The sequence below is a fragment of the Bufo gargarizans genome, chromosome 9 (genome assembly GCF_014858855.1).
Source record: "Bufo gargarizans isolate SCDJY-AF-19 chromosome 9, ASM1485885v1, whole genome shotgun sequence".
NCBI lineage: Eukaryota > Metazoa > Chordata > Amphibia > Anura > Bufonidae > Bufo > Bufo gargarizans.
This window is the reverse complement of record NC_058088.1, coordinates 20,618,138-20,637,064: the sequence shown is the minus strand read 5'-3', so window position 1 is coordinate 20,637,064 and position 18,927 is coordinate 20,618,138. Positions and strand designations below refer to the sequence as shown.

The 18,927-nt window shown below is 45.2% G+C and overlaps 1 protein-coding gene across 1 annotated transcript in view; it reads left to right on the top strand.

The window, feature by feature from the left end:
* LOC122919682 (class I histocompatibility antigen, F10 alpha chain-like) overlaps nucleotides 1–18,927 on the top strand; it is an 82,291-nt gene that overhangs the window by 622 nt on the left and 62,742 nt on the right. The window contains exon 2 of the mRNA XM_044268849.1: nucleotides 9,960–10,220. Coding sequence (XP_044124784.1) covers nucleotides 9,960–10,220 — 261 coding nt within the window. The remainder of the gene's footprint in view (nucleotides 1–9,959; nucleotides 10,221–18,927) is intronic.

The following is an 18,927-nucleotide window of genomic DNA, read 5'->3' as shown; positions in this document are numbered from 1 at the left end:
GTAATTTTAGGAAGGAGGGTTATTTGAATTAATTGAATATTTTTATAGCTTTTTATGTATTTTTTTTATTTTTTTACTTTTCACATAATGAGGCCTCATGTACACGGCTGCTGTGACGCATCCAGACCCATTCAATTTAAATGGGTCTGTGATCCATCCGAACCGCAAACCACATTTTTTATTTTTTTTTGCGGTGCGGAGGCACGGAGATAAACCGCACGGAAACACTCCGTAGTGAATGGGTCCGCATCCATGATGGCGGTGAGCACATGGCCGGTGCCCGCATATTGTTAGAACCTAGGATTTTCTGATGGTTTGTCCCATAGACAATATTAGAGAACTATTATGGTCTATGGGATTCTGACACTCTGCCGTCTGAGCAAGTGCCTTGTGCACGGCTTTACAGGCAACTTACCATTACAGGCCTGGGCACTGCGGGATCTGAGGGGTTAAACTGCTACTGACCGCAGCATTATCGCCGATCCCAGCTTGCAGTATACAGCCGACACCTGCTATCTATGGAGCGGCCTTTATGCAACCCCTTACACATTATCATGTACATGGGGGTAAAGGGATTGTTCCATTACAAACACGTATCCTCTACCCACAGGATAAGGTATAAGTATTGATTGGAGGGGGTCGGACCATTTGGCCCCTGCTGATTACGAGGAGAGGGGCCCTGTGTTCTCCCATTTGAATTGAGTGGCTGTCATGCATGTTTGCTGATGCTCCATTCAACTCTATGGCATTTCCATAGACAACAGAGTACAAGCACTCGGCTATCTCCAGCAGTCTCATAGTGTGATGTAATAACATTAATAACGGGACAACCCCTTTAACCCTTAGGATACCAGAGTTTTTTTTTTCGTTTTTGCGTTTTCATTTTTCTTCCCTATTTTCCGTGAGCCATAACTTTTAAATTTTTCCATTCACATAGCTCTGTGAGGGCTTATTATTATTTTTTGCGGGACAAGTTGTACTTTCTAATGCCACCATTAATTATGGCATAAAATGCAGTGGGAAGCAGGAATTTTTGAAAATGGGGTGGAATTGGAAAAAAAAACCGCAATCCCACCCCCGTTTTACGGGTTTTGTTCCCAAACTGACCCATTCCCTTCATTCTCTGGGGCAGTATGATTACAACGATACCCCATATGTATAGGTTTTTTATGTGTAAATAGTGTAAAAATAAAATTTTACTTGAGAATTAGAGATTTTATATATATATACATATTCTGACCCCCATAACTTTTTTATACTTATGTCTACTGAGCTGTTTAGGGGCTCATTTTTTGTGGGACAATTCATAGTTTTTATTTATACCATTTTGGAGTGTGCATGACTTTTGGATCACATTTAATTAAATTTTTTTGGGTAAGAGATGCAATGAAAAAATAGCTAATCGGCCATTTTGACCCTTTTTTCCGTTACGCCATTCTCCGTATTGGATTTTTATTTTTTTATTTTATTTTTTATATCATGGGCGTATTCAGTCGCGGTGATACCCAGGATGTTTATATTTATTGTTCTTTAGGTATTTTTTTTTTAAATAATACGGAAAGGGGGGTGATTTAAACTTTTTTATATATTTTTTTATATATTTTGTGAACTTTAAAAAAAAACAATTTTATCATCATTTTTCATTTTGAACTATAAGCAATTTAAAAATGCCAATTTCTTATTTTGCTCATTTCTTATGTTGGCCTGCCATCTGGTGGCCAAAATAAGAATTGCGCATTCAGGTGCTGGGATCTCATTTGATCACGGCATCTAAAGCATATAATTACCGCAATCGGCATTATTGCTGGTTGCGGTAATTAGCTGCAGGTCTCTGCTGTTTGAAACAGCAGAGACTTGCCGGCCATGACGCCCACTGCACGTGCGAGCGAGCGCCATGCTTGCGCAGCGCTACCAGCCCTGTACATGTTCGGCGCTGGTAGCGAAAGAGTTCTACATTAGGCTACATTAGGCCATATCAAGCGACTCTGGCGCCCACTCAGGTCTATGCGGAAGATGGCTGTATGGGTAATCCCCTAGTGTTACTGAACAGTCAGGACTCTAGTTCCCAGCTTAGGAGTCCCTGCTTTTGAGCTCACAACCTTCTACATTAGAGGCAAGATCCTTAGACAGGGCTCCAGATGGCGACAAAAATGGTCGCCAATGCGACTTAGAATTTTCAAATGGCACAAGACTTTTTAGTCTTGTTGCCATTTGCGACTAGACCCGCTGCAGTTCGGCAGTTGAATACAGCGGCGGGGCACCGGAGATGATAGTTCTCTGTCCCGCCGCCGAGTCTCTCCCTCCTCCCTGTGCTGCCGCCGCCGCCAGTAAGAAGAGAGACGGGAGGAGGAGAGGAGGGGCTGTGGCCACTGCGCCACCAATGAAGATAACTGACCTGTTAATACAAATACAGTGCGGCACTTGAGGGGTTAGGCTACTTTCACACTAGCGTTCGATCGGATCCGTTCTGAACGGATCCGCTCATATTAATGCAGACGGTGGCTCCGTTCAGAACGGATCCGTCTGCATTATAACTTAGAAAAATTTCTAAGTGTGAAAGTAGCCTGAGCGGATCCGTTCAGACTTTACATTGAAAGTCAATGGGGGACGGATCTGCTTGAAGATCGAGCCATATGGTGTCATCTTCAAGCGGATTCGTCCCCATTGACTTCCATTATAAGTCGGAACGGATCCGCTCGCCTCCGCACGGCCAGGCGGACACCCGAACGCTGCTTGCAGCGTTCAGGTGTCCGCTCACTGAGCGGAGCGGAGGCTGAGCGCTGGCAGGCGGATGCATTCTCAGTGGATCCGCCTCCATTGAGAATGCATTAGGGCCAGCCGGCTGCGTTCAGGGCCGCTTGTGAGCCCCTTCAAACGGAGCTCACGAGCGGACACCTGAACGCAGGTGTGAAAGTAGCCTTAACTGCAGCTGATCGCAGCTCCCTGTCATAGAGGTCGGGTGCCGGCTATTTGATTCTGGCACCCGCCTCCTGTATTTGTATTAACAGGTCAGTTATCTTCATTGGTGGCGCAGTGCCCCCAACACCCCAGTATAATAAACAGGGGGGCTTCCCGGCTGAACGTTTCATAAAATGCAGAATGCACTCAGCTTTTTTTTTTTTTTTTTCCCGCGTGGTATTGAGTATCGCAATACTTATTTATAGTGTCGAAAGCGAATAAAAATTTTGGTATCAAAACAACCCAATGCCGATCTGATCGACGTAGTGTTGTCACAATACCAAAATTTTGATTCGTTTTCGATTTGGCGACTAAAAATTTAATTTGGCTCCTAAATTTTTCAGTTCAGGAGCCAATGGCTACTACGTATTTTTTTTTTTAGTCTGGAGCACTGTTAGGGTACTTTACTACTTGCGGCAGAGGAATCCTTCAAAACGTATGCCATGATCCGTCTTACAAATGCATTGAAATGCCGGATCCGTCTTTCGGGTGTCATCCGGAAAAACGTATACGGCATTTTTTTTTATTTTTCACATTTCTTTCGGTCTGCGCATGTGCAGACTTGAAGGACGGATCCGGCATTCCGGTATTTTGAATGCCGGATCCGGCACTAGTGCATTCCTATGTAAAAATAAAAATGCCGGCATGCTGCAGTATTATCTCCGTCCTGAACAGTCAAAAAGACTGAACTGAAGACATCCTGATGCATCCTGAACGGATTGCTCTCCATTCAGAATGCATGGGGATAAAACTGATCAGTTATTTTCCGGTATAGAGCCCCGAGGACGGAACTCAGTGCCGGAAAAGAAAAAAGCTAGTGTGAAAGTAGCCTTAACCACTGAGCTATGGAGCTCAAAGCTAAACTGTGCTAGAAAAACCTCATAGTAGTTTCTCATGTATTGGGTATTCCTATACAGCAGAAGTATAATATTTTTTTTTCTTGTAATTGTAAATAAATGGATGGAACAAAATAAATGTGTAATTACTAAAAAAAATTGTATATACTGTATATATCATCATACTTCTGATATATATGAATGCATAATATGTGGGAAACTACTACTGAGGTTTTTAGCCATAATATATGTACAGTAGGTTAACATGAAGCTCTATAGCTTAGTGGTTAAGGTCCTTTAATGTAGAAAACTGTGAGTTTGAATCCCAGCAGAATCATTTTAAAAATAGAGGCTAAATAAAACTTAAATACACACACCAACCTTTTTAAGTTGAGTAACTATTATTTTTTGTTGGGAATGGTGGCAACCCTAACAAAACCCCTGCTCCCCGGTGACCCCATAACTTTTTTTATAGTAATGTCTACGGAGATGTGTGGGGGCTCATTTGAGGGAAATCTGTCTTTTTTGACAATTCCATTTTGGGGTGTGTATGACTTGATCACTTTTTATTAAATTTTCTTCTTGGGAGATGAAAAAAAGTGCAAATCAGCCTTTTTTTTATTTTTTTCTGTTACATCCTTCACCGTATGGGCTAACGTTTTTATATTTTAAAAGTATGGGTGTTTTCGCCTGCGACAACGCCCATAATGTTATTATTTTTTTGTTCATTTTATTTTGGAGAAAGTGGGGTGATTTTACATTTGAATTTTTTTTTTATATTTTCAAAACTTTTTTTAAAAACTTTTTTTAAAAACTTTTTTAAATTACTGTTCATCAGATTGCAACTTATACAGAATAATGGAAATTTATCAATTATTCCCTATAGAAATCACTATATCACAGTTTAGTGCTGCCACCTAGTGACCTGAACTGGGATATACTAACAATGAGCCTGGAAGCCTAGTAGAGGCTGCGGCTCATTTTTAGAACAGGGTGCTTTTCCTGATCTCCACTGGGGGAAGACGCGTCTGAGCAGAACGCCCGCGCTTCCGTTTTTTAACACTCTCTGATGCCGTGGTGACATTTGACAAATGCCACAAGGGGGCCCACTGAGATTTATCGCCCAAGGGCCCACATGACCCGAGAGCCGGCCCTGGGCGCACCTCACAACTCAAAAGGAACCTGTCATATTGTACATGGTGTCTGATCTACAGGCAGCTGGTTAGAGAACAGGAGGAGCTGAGCAGATGGATATATAGTTTTATGGTAAAAGATTAAAGAGGTTGTGCAGACAGTATATAGGTCATCAATATCTGAGTGGTGGGGTCTGACACCCAGCACCCCCCACGATTAGCTGTATGAAGAGGGGGCACTAATACGGGGGCTACTTCCTCTCCAAGATTACACTGTGCTTCGTCTCGGAGGCACAGTATAATTACAAGTGTTTATATTATTCACTTGAAGTGAATCTTGAAGAGAAGGTGGCACTCGTTCAAGTGCTGCCTCCTCGTCAAACAGCTGATCTGCAGGGTTGTCAGGAGTCGGACCCCCATCAATCAGATGTTGATGACCTATCATTAGGATAGGTCATCAGTATTACTGTCTGCACAGCTTCTTTAAGTATAAGGCCTCATGCACACGGCCGTGTTCCGCGGCCGAGAGCGGACCGTGGAAACCCGGCTGGGATTCCACAGTCCGCTCTCGGCCGCGGAACACGGCCATGTGCATGAGGCCTAAGGCTATTTTCACACGTGCGGCAGAGTGATCCAGCAAGCAGTTCTGTCGCCGGAAAAAAACATATGCCAACTGATGGCATTTGTAAGACTGATCAGGATCCGGATCCGTCTTTCCGGTGTCATCGTCAGCTCCTGTGGTTTGCTCTGCGGAGTCTTTTGGGGCTGTGGGAATGGTCAGCTTGCGGTAGGAACCAATGTTGTGGTGAGGGGAACTGTGCTCGAACCTGTGGGAGGCTGTATTAGGGTCCTGTTGGGGGTATTAGGGGATCCATGTGCTGGTGGGCCAGAAAGACAACGACAGTGAGGTTGTACCGCAAACCAAAGATCCCACAGGATAGGGGATAACTATTAGATCGGTGGGGTCCTGCCGCTGGAATCCCCACTGATCATGAAAACAGGGGCCCGTACCCCCGCAGCTCCCCTCAAATGAGTAGAATGGCCGGTTGCACATGTTTGTGGCTGGGTATATTCCACTGTCTCCGGAATTCCTATGGAAATGAATGGAGCAGCCACACGCATGTGCGGCTGGCCACTCCAGCTATTTCAGAGGGGTTCCAGGGTGTGGGGCACCTGTTCTCGTGATCGTGGTGATCCCAGCGGTAGGACCCCACCGATATAATAGTTTTCCCCTATTCTGTGGATAGGGGATAACATGAAACCACCAGAATACCCCTTTAACTAGAATGGAACGGGTGGAAAAGACTGATTTCTCTCAGTGCTCATGAATAGAAGGACTCCTTGTATGTTAGTCCTCCCAACCTACAGCACAGGAGCACATAAGTGGCCGCTGAGATCAGGGTGTCAGTCTGGCAGGTTCCCAGTAAAGGATCTGGTACCAACTCCTCGGTACCAGATACCGCAGGTCACATACAACTCGTCTTGCAGAGTCTGGCCTCAGCGGGTCGGAGCTGTTTTAGTGGCATGAACCTACTTAATATAAGGCAGTTGGTATTAATGTTCTGGCTGATTGGTGTAACTCGAGCGGCATAACTGCTGCCTCCTGACATCTGGTAATAGAAGGAAACATCGGGCATCGAGTGTCAGTCGAGAGGTGTTATAATGAATGACGTCACATAGTATTATACTGTATAATATCATTATAATGTACAGAAGAGAGACAGTAGATAAGACTTCTCATAAAACATAATTGACCTTGATGCTGTACATACATGACCCTGTCACCTACACGCTGTACATATATGACCCTGTCACCTAAACGCTGTACATATATGACCCTGTCACCTAAACGCTGTACATACATGACCCTGTCACCTACATGCTGTACATACATGACCCTGTCACCTACACGCTGTACACACATGACCCTGTCACCTACACGCTGTACATACATGACCCTGTTACCTACACGCTGTACATACATGACCCTGTTACCTACACGCTGTACATACATGACCCTGTGACCTACATGCTGTACACATATGGCCCTACCACCTACATGCTGTACACATACCCCACGTCCCTTGACGAAGCCACAGTCTGTGGCGAAACATGTCGGGAGGGGTGGTATAGTGTTTCCAAGTTTTAGACAGTTTTAGGGCTCTTTCACACTTGCGTTCTTTTCTTCCGGCATAGAGTTCCGTTGTCGGGGCTCTATGCCGGAAGAATCCTGATCAGTTTTATCCTAATGCATTCTGAATGGAGAGAAATCCGTTCAGGATGCATCAGGATGTCTTCAGTTCCGGACCGAAACGTTTTTTGGCCGGAGAAAATACCGCAGCATGCTGCACTTTTTGCTCGGGCCAAAAATCCTGAACACTTGCCGCAAGGCCGGATCCGTAATGAATGCCCATTGAAAGGCATTGATCCGGATCCGGCCTTAAGCTAAACGTCGTTTCGGCGCATTGCCGGATCCGACGTTTAGCTTTTTCTGAATGGTTACCATGGCTGCCGGGACGCTAAAGTCCTGGCAGCCATGGTAAAGTGTAGTGGGGAGCGGGGGAGCAGTATACTTACCGTCTGTGCGGCTCCCGGGGCGCTCCAGAGTGACGTCGGGGCGCCCCAAGCGCATGGATCACGTGATCGCATGTACACGTCATCCATGCGCATGAGGCGCTCTGACGTCATTCTGGAGCGCCCCGGGAGCCGCACGGACTGTAAGTATACCGCTCCCCCGCTCCCCACTACTACTATGGCAACCAGGACTTTAATAGCGTCCTGGCTGCCATAGTAACACTGAACGCATTTTGAAGACGGATCCGTCTTCAAATGCTTTCAGTTCACTTGCGTTTTTCCGGATCCGGCGTGTAATTCCGGCAAGTGGAGTACACGCCGGATCCGGACAACGCAAGTGTGAAAGAGGCCTAAGTGGCAGTGAGGAATAGTCTAGAGTACGGTCACAAGCAGCATAGGTTTTGGAGTGTGACAGAGTGAGGGATTAGGTTATACAGAGCTATGTAGACCTCTATCAATAGCAATAGAGGATTGAGTATAGCGATATTAGGGACAAAGTTCAGAGAATTGAGAGTGCAGCTGCGGTTTGAAACAAATTGTAGCAACCAGTAAGGGGCAGCAACACTGTTACAGGACGGTTACCCTTGATTAGGGGACAGACAGTGGAGGTTTCCTGCAGTTCCACTCGTACGATTCAGGTGGTATAGCTCCGCATGAGAGAACGCCACCAGGCATTATCAAGATTACAATAATAGTGTGTATACCAGCCCTAGGACAGACAGGTGGATGAGAGATCTGCCCACTGAGGGATCCCCGCAGAACGTCTGTGAATACACAAACACAACTCCAATTGAACAAATAATCCCTATGCTGTTTACAGACACCTAGGAATAAAAAGTGATTGTGGTAGATACCGCAAGAGGAAGTATCTCACATGTCACCATGTACTGATAATTTAAAATTTTTCCTCTTTATTTTGTGTGAGGTGTAAACCTTTTTAAATAAATTCAATAAAGATATCATTTTAATATTAGTTAGAGACCCCTAAAGGGATTCTAGGTCTTGTTGACCACTGCAGTATTAATACATTAATATCCCGAGGGTCTCTTTACACATATGACCCTGTCACCTACACGCTGTACATACATGACCCTGCCACCTACACGCTGTACATACATGACCCTGCCACCTACACGCTGTACACACATGACCCTGCCACTTACACACTGTACATACATGACCCTGTCACCTACACGCTATACATACATGACCCTGTCACCTACACGCTGTACATACATGACCCTGCCACCTACACGCTGTACACACATGACCCTGCCACCTACACACTGTACATACATGACCCTGTCACCTACACGCTGTACACACATGACCCTGCCACCTACACGCTGTACACACATGACCCTGCCACCTACACGCTGTACACACATGACCCTGCCACCTACACGCTGTGCATACATGACCCTGCCACCTACACGCTGTACATACATGACCCTGTCCCCTACAGGCTGTACGTACATGACCCTGTCACCTACACGCTGTACATACATGACCCTGTCCCCTACAGGCTGTACATACATGACCCTGCCACCTACACACTGTACACACAGGACCCTGCCACCTACACGCTGTGCATACATGACCCTGCCACCTACACGCTGTACATACATGACCCTGCCACTTACACACTGTACATACATGACCCTGTCCCCTACAGGCTGTACGTACATGACCCTGTCACCTACACGCTGTACATACATGACCCTGTCACCTACACGCTGTACATACATGACCCTGCCACCTACACACTGTACACACAGGACCCTGCCACCTATACGCTGTACACACATGACCCTGTCACTGTCACCGCCACTTCTGTGAGAAGGTCTGACAGACGTCCTTTTTTACCTCTTGCATGATGTTCTTTGTTTTGGTTTCACTTTGTCATCTCATTTCCTTCTCCCAGGTGTCACCTATTTAGACTAATCCTCTTTCCTTTATATTCCCTCCCATACTGCCTCACTTTGCGGTTTATACTACTTCCTGGATTGATGTGTTCACTGCTGGAGACTTCTGTTACTGCTTGTTCAGATAAGTCCTTTCATGTATTGTGTTTCCTTGCTGGCTTGATCCCAGGTGACACTGACTCCCTCCGTATTAAGTGCAGGGAGCCGGTGGTCGTGTCCCCTCACTATTGTAGGGTTTTCAGGTGTCACACAGTCTAGGTACGAAGGCATGCAATCGTCTACCTCTGAGACCCTTGTATGTGCTTAGCAGTCAGGGTGAGCTCTTAGGGTTTTATAGGGGTCACCTTTATGCTCCTTAGTTTGGGATCAAGCCAGTCGGATGTTTAGCCATAACTTCCAGCTATCTGCAACATCATCTGTGACGGTCACCTACAGGCTGTCCATACATGACCCTGTCACCTACACTCTGTACATACATGGTGCTCTCCTCCTGTAGTGTATGTGTGATATGTAACACTCTGTATCTCTCTCAGACAGTCACTCTCTGCGCTATTATATGACGGGGGTCTCAGCTCCGGGGTCCAGGCTGCCGGAGTTCTCCATAGTCGGATACGTGGATGATCGGGAGATCGTGAATTATAACTCAGAGAGCGGAAGAATGAAACCGAAGGTGAAGTGGATGGAAAAAGTGGATCCAGGATACTGGGAGGATAATACACAGATCGCTAAAGAAAATGAGGCTGTATCCAGACATAGTGTGAGGACACTGATGAGCCGCTTCAACCAGACCGGAGGTGAGAGACAATATACTGTATACACCGATATACACACCACACCGTATACACTGATATACACAATACACTGTATACACTAATATACACACTACATCGTATATGCTAATATAGAGTGCCTTGCAAAAGTATTCAGCCCCCACCCTTGATTTTTTTTTTCGAATTTGGGTGCCTCAAAACCTGGAATTAACATGGATTGTTTGAGGATTTGCATCATTTAATTTACAGGACATGCCGACAACTTTGAAGATGTGTTTTTTTGTTTTTGTTTTTTTTTATTGTGAAGGAAACAACAAATAGGACAAAATACCTGATGTTTCTTCTTGTTTCTCCCATTTCTGTTTTCTATTTCTAAGCAATAGTTTTATTTATATATTTTTCTCATTTCACTTCACCAACTTAGAATATTGTGTTCTGATTTATCACATACAATTCAGATTAACAAAACTTTGAACTTAAGGCTGTAATGTAACAAAATATGAAAAAATTTAGGGGGGGGGGGGGTAAATACTTTTGCAAGGTACTGTACACACTACACCGTGTACACCGATATACACACTACACCGTGTACACTGATATACACACTACACCGTGTACACCGTTATACACACTACACCGTGTACACTGATATACACACTACACCGTATACACTGATATACACACAACTCCATATACACTGATATACATACTACTCCATATACACTGATATACACACTACACCGTATACACTGATATACACACTACACCGTATACACCGATATACACACTACACCGTATACACTGATATACACACTACACAGTATACACTGATATACACACTACACCGTATACACACTACACCGCATATACTGATATACACACTACACCGTATACACCGATATACACACTACACCGTATACACCAATATACACACTACACCGTATACACCGATATACACACTACACCGTATACACTGATATACACACTACTCTGTATACACTGATATACACACTACTCCATATACACTGATATACACTGATATACACTGATATACACCGATATACACACTACTCCATATACACTGATATACACTGATATACACTGATATACACCGATATACACACTACTCCATATACACTGATATACAGTACACACTAGACAAAAAGTTAATTTTTCAGGATACAATTCAAAAAGTGAAACTCATATATTCTATAGATTCAGTGCACATAGAGTGATCTATTTCAAGCATTTACTTCTTTAATGTTGATGGTTATGGCTTACAGCTTAGGCTACTTTCACACTGGCGTTTCAGGGTCCGCTTGTGAGATCCGTTCAGGGCTCTCACAAGCAGCCCAAAACGGATCCGCTCAGAATGCATCAGTTTGCCTCCGATCAGTCTCCAGTCTCCATTCCGCTCTGGAGGCGTTGCAGCGTTTTGATGTCCGTCTGACGAAACTGAGCCAAACGGATCCGTCCTGACTTACAGTGTAAGTCAATGGGGACGGATCAGTTTTCACTGACACAATATGGTGCAATTTTTTTGTTCATGGTAATGCAAAAGGATCTGTTCTGAACGGATACAAGCGTTTGCATTATAGGTGCGGATCCGTCTGTGCAGATATCAGACGGATCCGCACCTAACCCAGGTGTGAAAGTAGCCTAATGAAAACATAAAAGTCAGAATTTAAGAAAATTAGAATATTGTGAAAAAGTTTAATATTGTAGACTCATGGGGGGAAAATCTATCAAGATTGGCGTTCCCATACACCAGTCTGATCTTGCACATGCCTGATATTCACCTAAATTAGGTGCATCTCTGCCCTGCCTTGCGCCAGAAACTGAAGTCTTTGCCAGCCTGGTGAAAGTTATAGTAAGGGCTGTGAGAAGTTCCGCCTCTCCTACTAAGTCTCATCCAGGAGCGTAGCTATGGGCTCATGGGCCCTGGTGCTAGAGTTCAGCTTGGGCCCCCCCTTCCCTCAGTGCTTTGTGGCCAGGGGTAGGGAAGCACATAGCCTTCGTGCTGCCTGAGGCAAAAACCTCACCCCCACCCCATACATGCCAAATTCTTGACCTAACCTCTTCCCTCCAGCCAGAGGGGTAACTTGACCAGCATGCACTTTCTATAATGCCAGTGTCTTTTTATGCGGCATAAAGGTATTTGGGCCCCTTCAGGCTCCTGGGCCCGGTAGCGACTGCTACCTCTGCACCCCCTATAGCTACACCCCTGGTCTCATCCCTTTTATCGGCACTTTGGAAAAGTGACGAGAAGCCTTAAAAGTGGCACAGTGTGGTGCACCTAGTAGCATAAGGGGATTATTAAATGTCCCTCGGTGTGTCACACTTTAATCGGCTAACCAGCACAAAAGACCCGCAAAGGTTAAGTCTTTAACCCCTTCAGTACCAAGCCATTTTTCACCCTAAGGACCAGGCCAAATTTTTAAAATCTGACGTGTCCCTTTATGTGGTAATAATTTTGGAACACTTTTACTTATCCAAGCCATTCTCAGATTGTTTTCTTGTGACACATTTAGTGGTAAATCTGAGTCGATATGAATCAACTTTATTTATAAAAAAAAATCCTAAATTTAAAGAATTTGAAGGCTTGGGCTACCTTCATACCAGCGTTTTTCCTGGATTCAGCAGGGATCAGCAAAAACGCTTCCGTTACTTAAAATACAACCGTCTGTGTCCAAGAAAACAGATCTGTCCCCATTGACTTACATCAGGCATCCTCAAACTGCGGCCCTCCAGCTGTTGTAAAACTACAACTCCCACAATGCCCTGCTGTAGGCTGATACCTGTAGGCTGTTCGGGCATGCTGGGAGTTGTAGTTTTGCAACAGCTGGAGGGCCGCAGTTTGAGGATGCCTGACTTACATTGTGAGTCATGACGGATCTGTCTTGCTCCGCATCCCAAGACGCATTCAAAAACGCTGCTTGCTGCTCTTTTGTGTGTGACACGGGAATGCAACCAAACGGAACGGAATACATTCTGGTGCGCTCTGTTCCGTTCTGTTCAGTTCTGTTCCCGTTGACAATGAATGGGGACAAAACGGAAGCGTTTTCCTCCGCCATTGAAATCCTATGACGGATCTCAATAGCGGAAATTGAAAATGCTGGTGTGAAAGTAGCCTTAGAATTTTAGAGGCAATTTCAAGAAATTTCCAAAACACCGTTTTTTAAGAACCAGTTCAGTTATGAGGTCACTTGGTGGGAATTACATAGTAGAAACAACCCATAAATTACCCCATTTTAGAAACAACACCCTACACTACTACTTGTTGTCCGAGATCAAATTTTAAAAAAAATTGTTTACTCACTATTAATAACTGAGTCAAGGACCCCCCCCCCATGATGTTTTTAGGAATTTTTTCATTTCTGCATGGCTCCAACGGTCCCCCACTGATTGTTGACATTGATGTTTATGTGTGCGATAACTTCCTGCCGCACTGCACTGTGGGTCCCAGCCTAGCGTAGCATCTCGTGGTTTCAGCTGTCTATCAACTCCTCCCTGCATCCGCCCCCTCATTCAGATTCCGCCTCCTGATGCACATATTCTTTCCCTTTAGTTACGCCCCTAAACTCCTCCTAGCTCAGTCCCTCCCTTGTAACATGTGCTCTGCCTCCTTCATTCATTAGAAAGCGCCATGCCCGGTGATGTCACGGGCGTGGCTTAGCGCGATGTCTCCCAGCCTAGTTACCGCCCCTCCGTGCTCTCTACATAATTACTGAGGCTGACGGTGACGTCACCGGGCTCCCTGCAAAGTGGGAGAAGAGGCTTCGCTCTCCAGCAAGGGACCCGGTACGTCACTGACTATGAGAAAATAGGCACTTCCGGCTGAGAATTTGCAGTATGAAAACGGGGCATCAGAAATGCGTGGCAAAGGTAGGACAGGCATTTGTGTAATATTTATGTCACTGTTGTAAACTTACACCAATATCCCCAATCCCGGACAACCCCTTTAAGTTATTCAGAACTGATTTTACAAACTGTATTAACCTTTTACATGTTTCACAAGAATAAAGGAAGATGGAGATGAAATTTCAATATTTCACCTTTTTGGAAGATTTTCCATTTTAATACATTTTTCCTGTAAGGCTGGTTTCACACGGGCGTTGCAGATTGGGGCCGGATGCGTTCAGAGTGCGTTCAGTGAAACTCACACTATTTGGTCCCTTTCACACGAGCGAGTTTTCCGCGCGGGTGCAATGCGTGACATGAACGCATGGCACCCGCACTGAATCCTGACCCATTTATTTCAATGGGTCTGTGTACATGAGCGTTGTTTTTCACACATCAGTTCTGCGTTGCGTGAAAATCGCAGCATGTTCTATATTCTGCGTTTTTCACGCAGCCCTGGCCCCATAGAAGTGAATGGGGCTGCGTGAAAAACGCATTGCATCCGCAAGCAAGTGCGGGTGCGATGCGTTTTTCACTGATGGTTGCTAAGAGATGTTGTTTGTAAACCTTCAGTTTTTTATCACGCGCGTGAAAAATGCATCAAAACGCATTGCACCCGCGCGGAAAAAACTGAACAACTGAACGCAATCGCAGACAAAACTGACTGAACTTGCTTGCAAAATAGTGCGATTTTCACTGAACGCACCCTGAACGCATCCGGACCTAATCCGTCACGCTCGTGTGAAACCAGCCTTTTTCAAGTAAGTTCAGTCAGTTTTGTCTGCGGTTGCGTTTAGTTGTTCAGTTTTTTCCGCGCGGGTGCAATGCGTTTTGATGCGTTTTTCACGCGCGTGATAAAAAACTGAATGTTTACAAACAACATCTCTTAGGCCCCTTTCACACGGGCGAGATTTCCGCGCGGGTGCGATGCGTGAGTTGAACGCATTGCACCCGCACTGAATCCTGACCCATTCATTTCTATGGGGCTGTTCACATGAGCGGTGATTTTCACGCATCACTTATGCGTTGCGTGAAAATCGCAGCATGTTCTATATTCAGCGTTTTTCACGTAACGCAGGCCCCATAGAAATGAATGGGGTTGCGTGAAAATCGCAAGCATCCGCAAGCAAGTGCGGATGCGGTGCGATTTCCACACATGGGTTCTAGGTGACAGTCTATTCACTGTATTATTTTCCCTTATAACATGGTTATAAGGGAAAATAATAGCATTCTGACTACAGAATGCTTAGTATAATAGTGCTGGGAGGGTTAAAAAAAAATAAAAAAAGTTAACTCACCTTATCCCCATGATCGCCTAGTTCCCGGTCAGTCTGTTCTTTAGCTGTGGCTAAAGGACCTGTGGTGATGTCAGATCACATGCTCCATCACCATGGTGATGGACCATGTGATTGGAGCATGTGATCTGACATCACCAAAGGTCATTCAGTCCACAGCTAAAGAACAGACCGGGATCTACACGATCATGGGGATAAGGTGAGTTAACTTTTTTATTATTTTTAACCCTTCCAGCACTATTATACTAAGCATTCTCTATTCAGAATGCTATTATTTTCCCTTATAACCATGTTATAAGGGAAAATAATACAATCTTCAGAACATCAATCCCAAGCCCGAACTTCTGTGAAGAAGTTCGGGTTTGGGTACCAAACATGCGCGATTTTTCTCACGCGAGTGCAAAACGCATTACAATGTTTTGCACTCGCGCGGAAAAATCGCGGGTGTTTCCGCAACGCACCCGCACATTTTTCCGCAACGCCCGTGTGAAACCAGCCTTAGGGCCCTTTCACACTTGCGTTCTTGTCTTCCGGCATAGAGTTCCGTCGTCGGGGCTCTATGCCGGAAGAATACTGATCAGGATTATCCTAATGCATTCTGAATGGACAGTCCGTCCTTCAGGATGCATCAGGATGTCTTCCGTTCCGGTACGGAACGTTTTTTGGCCGCAGCAAATAGCGCAGCATGCTGCGCTTTTTGCTCCGGCCAAAAATCCGGAACACTTGCCGCAAGGCCGGATCCGGAATGAATGCCCATTGAAAGGCATTCATCCGGATCCGGCCTTAAGCTAAACGTCGTTTCGGCGCATTGCCGGATGTGACGTTTAGCTTTTTCTCAATGGTTACCATGGCTGCCAGGACGCTAAAGTCCTGGCAGCCATGGTAAAGTGTAGTGGGGAGCGGGGAGCAGCATACTTACCGTCCGTGCGGCTCCCGGGGCGCTCCAGAGTGACGTCAGGGCGCCCCAAGCGCATGGATCACGTGATCGCATGGATCACATGATCCATGCGCATGGGGCGCTCTGACGTCATTCTGGAGCGCCCCGGGAGCCGCACGGACTGTAAGTATGCTGCTCCCCCGCTCCCCACTACTACTATGGCAACCAGGACTTTAATAGCGTCCTGGGTGCCATAGTAACACTGAAAGCATTTTGAAGACGGATCCGTCTTAAAATGCTTTCAGTACACTTGCGTTATTCCGGATCCGGCGTGTAAATCCGGCAAGTGGAGTACACGCCGGATCCGGACAACGCAAGTGTGAAAGAGGCCTAAGCAACCATCAGTGAAAAACGCATCGCACCCGCAATTGCTTGCGGATGCAATGCGTTTTTCACGCAGCCCCATTCACTTCTATGGGGCCAGGGCTGCGTGAAAAACGCAGAATATAGAACATGCTGCCATTTTCACGCAAGGCAGAACTGATGCGTGAAAAACAACGCTCATGTACAAAGCACCATAGAAATGAATGGGTCAGGATTCAGTGCGGGTGCTCTGCGTTCACGTCATGCATTGCACCCGCACGGAAAACTCGCTCATGTGAAAGGGACCTAACACAGTGAGTGTTAACAGCTGAGTGTTAACAAAACTCACAAACCCTGATTGCGCAGTTTACAGAAACACCCCACATGTGGATGTACAATGCTGTACGGGCACACGGCAGGGCTCAGAATAAAAGAAGCTCCAGATAGATTTTGGAGGGCAGATTTTGCTGGACTGGTTTATAGGCACCATGTCACATTTGAAGACCCCCTTATACACTCTACAGTAGAAACTCCCAAAAAGTGACCCAATTTTGGAAACCACAGGATAAGGTGACAGTTTTATTAATATTATTTTGGGGTACATATGATTTGGGGTTTTTAAATGGCTGTTCTAGCACAGTTTTTAATTTCGATGTTTACCTGACAGCAGGTTAGATCACGTGTTATTTTTTTAGAGCAGGTTGATCTGCGGTAATACCTAATATGTCTATTTTTATTTATTTATTTCGGTTTTAACCCCTTAAGAACTTAGGACGTACTGGTACGCCCTATTTACCGAGTCCTTAAGGACTCGGGACATACCGGTACGTCCCAAGTTTAAAAGTAGATTGCAGTGGGGGTTAATTGTGACAGGATGCCCGCTGTCACAACGCTGAAGGGGGGGGTCCCGTGACACCCCCCCCCCCTGTGTCGGCGATCGCAGCAAACCGCAGGTCAATTCAGACCTGCAGTTTGCGGCTTTACCTGCGGTTTTCGGCGGAGTGTGGCGGTGCCATTGGGTCCCCATGCGGCTGTAGGGGGGAACCGATGGCATGGAAGGCAGCGCGATGTCTAAGGAAGGCATCGCGCTGCCTTCCGGTGACGAGCCTGTGAGATCCAGCCCCCTGGATCTTACAGGCCGGAAGCTGAATGAGTAATACACACAGTATTACTCATACAGCCAATGCATTCCAATAAGTATTGGAATGCATTGTAAAAGGGATTAGACCCCCAAATGTTGAAGTCCCAAAGTGGGACAAAAAATAAAGTAAAAAAAAGTTGAAAAAATTAAGTTTCCCCCCCAAAAATTAAAAGTTTCAAGTAAAAATAAACAAAAACGTAATTTTCCCCAAATAAAGTTAAAAAAAAATTGGTAAAAAAATAGGGGGAAAAAAAAGTATACATATTAGGTATCGCCGCGTCTGTATAGACCGGCTCTATAAACATATCACATGACCTAACCCCTCAGATGAACACCATAAAAAATAAAAACTGTGCTAAATAAACAATTTTTTTGTCACCTTTCATCACAAAAAGTACAACCGCAAGCGATCAAAAAGGCATTTGCCCACCAAAATAGTACCAATATAACCGTCACCTCATCCCGCAAAAAATGAGCCCCTACCTGAGACAATCGCCCAAAAAATGAAAAAACTATGGCTCAGAATATGAAGACACTGAAACATCATTTTTTTTTGTTTCAGAAATTATATTATTGTGTAAAACTTACATAAATAAAAAAAAAGTATACATATTAGGTATCGCCGCATCCGTAATAACTTGCTCTAGAAAGATATCACATGACCTAACCCTTCAGGTGAATACCGTAAAAAAATAAAAACTGCTAAATAAACAATTTTTTTTCACTTTACATCACAAAAAGTGTAGTAGCAAGTAGAGTTGAGCGAACACCTGGATGTTCGGGTTCGAGAAGTTCGGCCGAACATCCCGGAAATGTTCGGGTTCGGGATCCGAACCCGATCCGAACTTCGTCCCGAACCCGAACCCCATTGAAGTCAATGGGGACCCGAACTTTTCGGCACTAAAAAGGCTGTAAAACAGCCCAGGAAAGAGCTAGAGGGCTGCAAAAGGCAGCAACATGTAGGTAAATCCCCTGCAAACAAATGTGGATAGGGAAATGAATTAAAATAAAAATTAAATAAATAAAAATTAACCAAAATCAATTGGAGAGAGGTTCCATAGCAGAGAATCTGGCTTCCCGTCACCCACCACTGGAACAGTCCATTCTCAGATATTTAGGCCCCGGCACCCAGGCAGAGGAGAGAGGTCCCGTAAC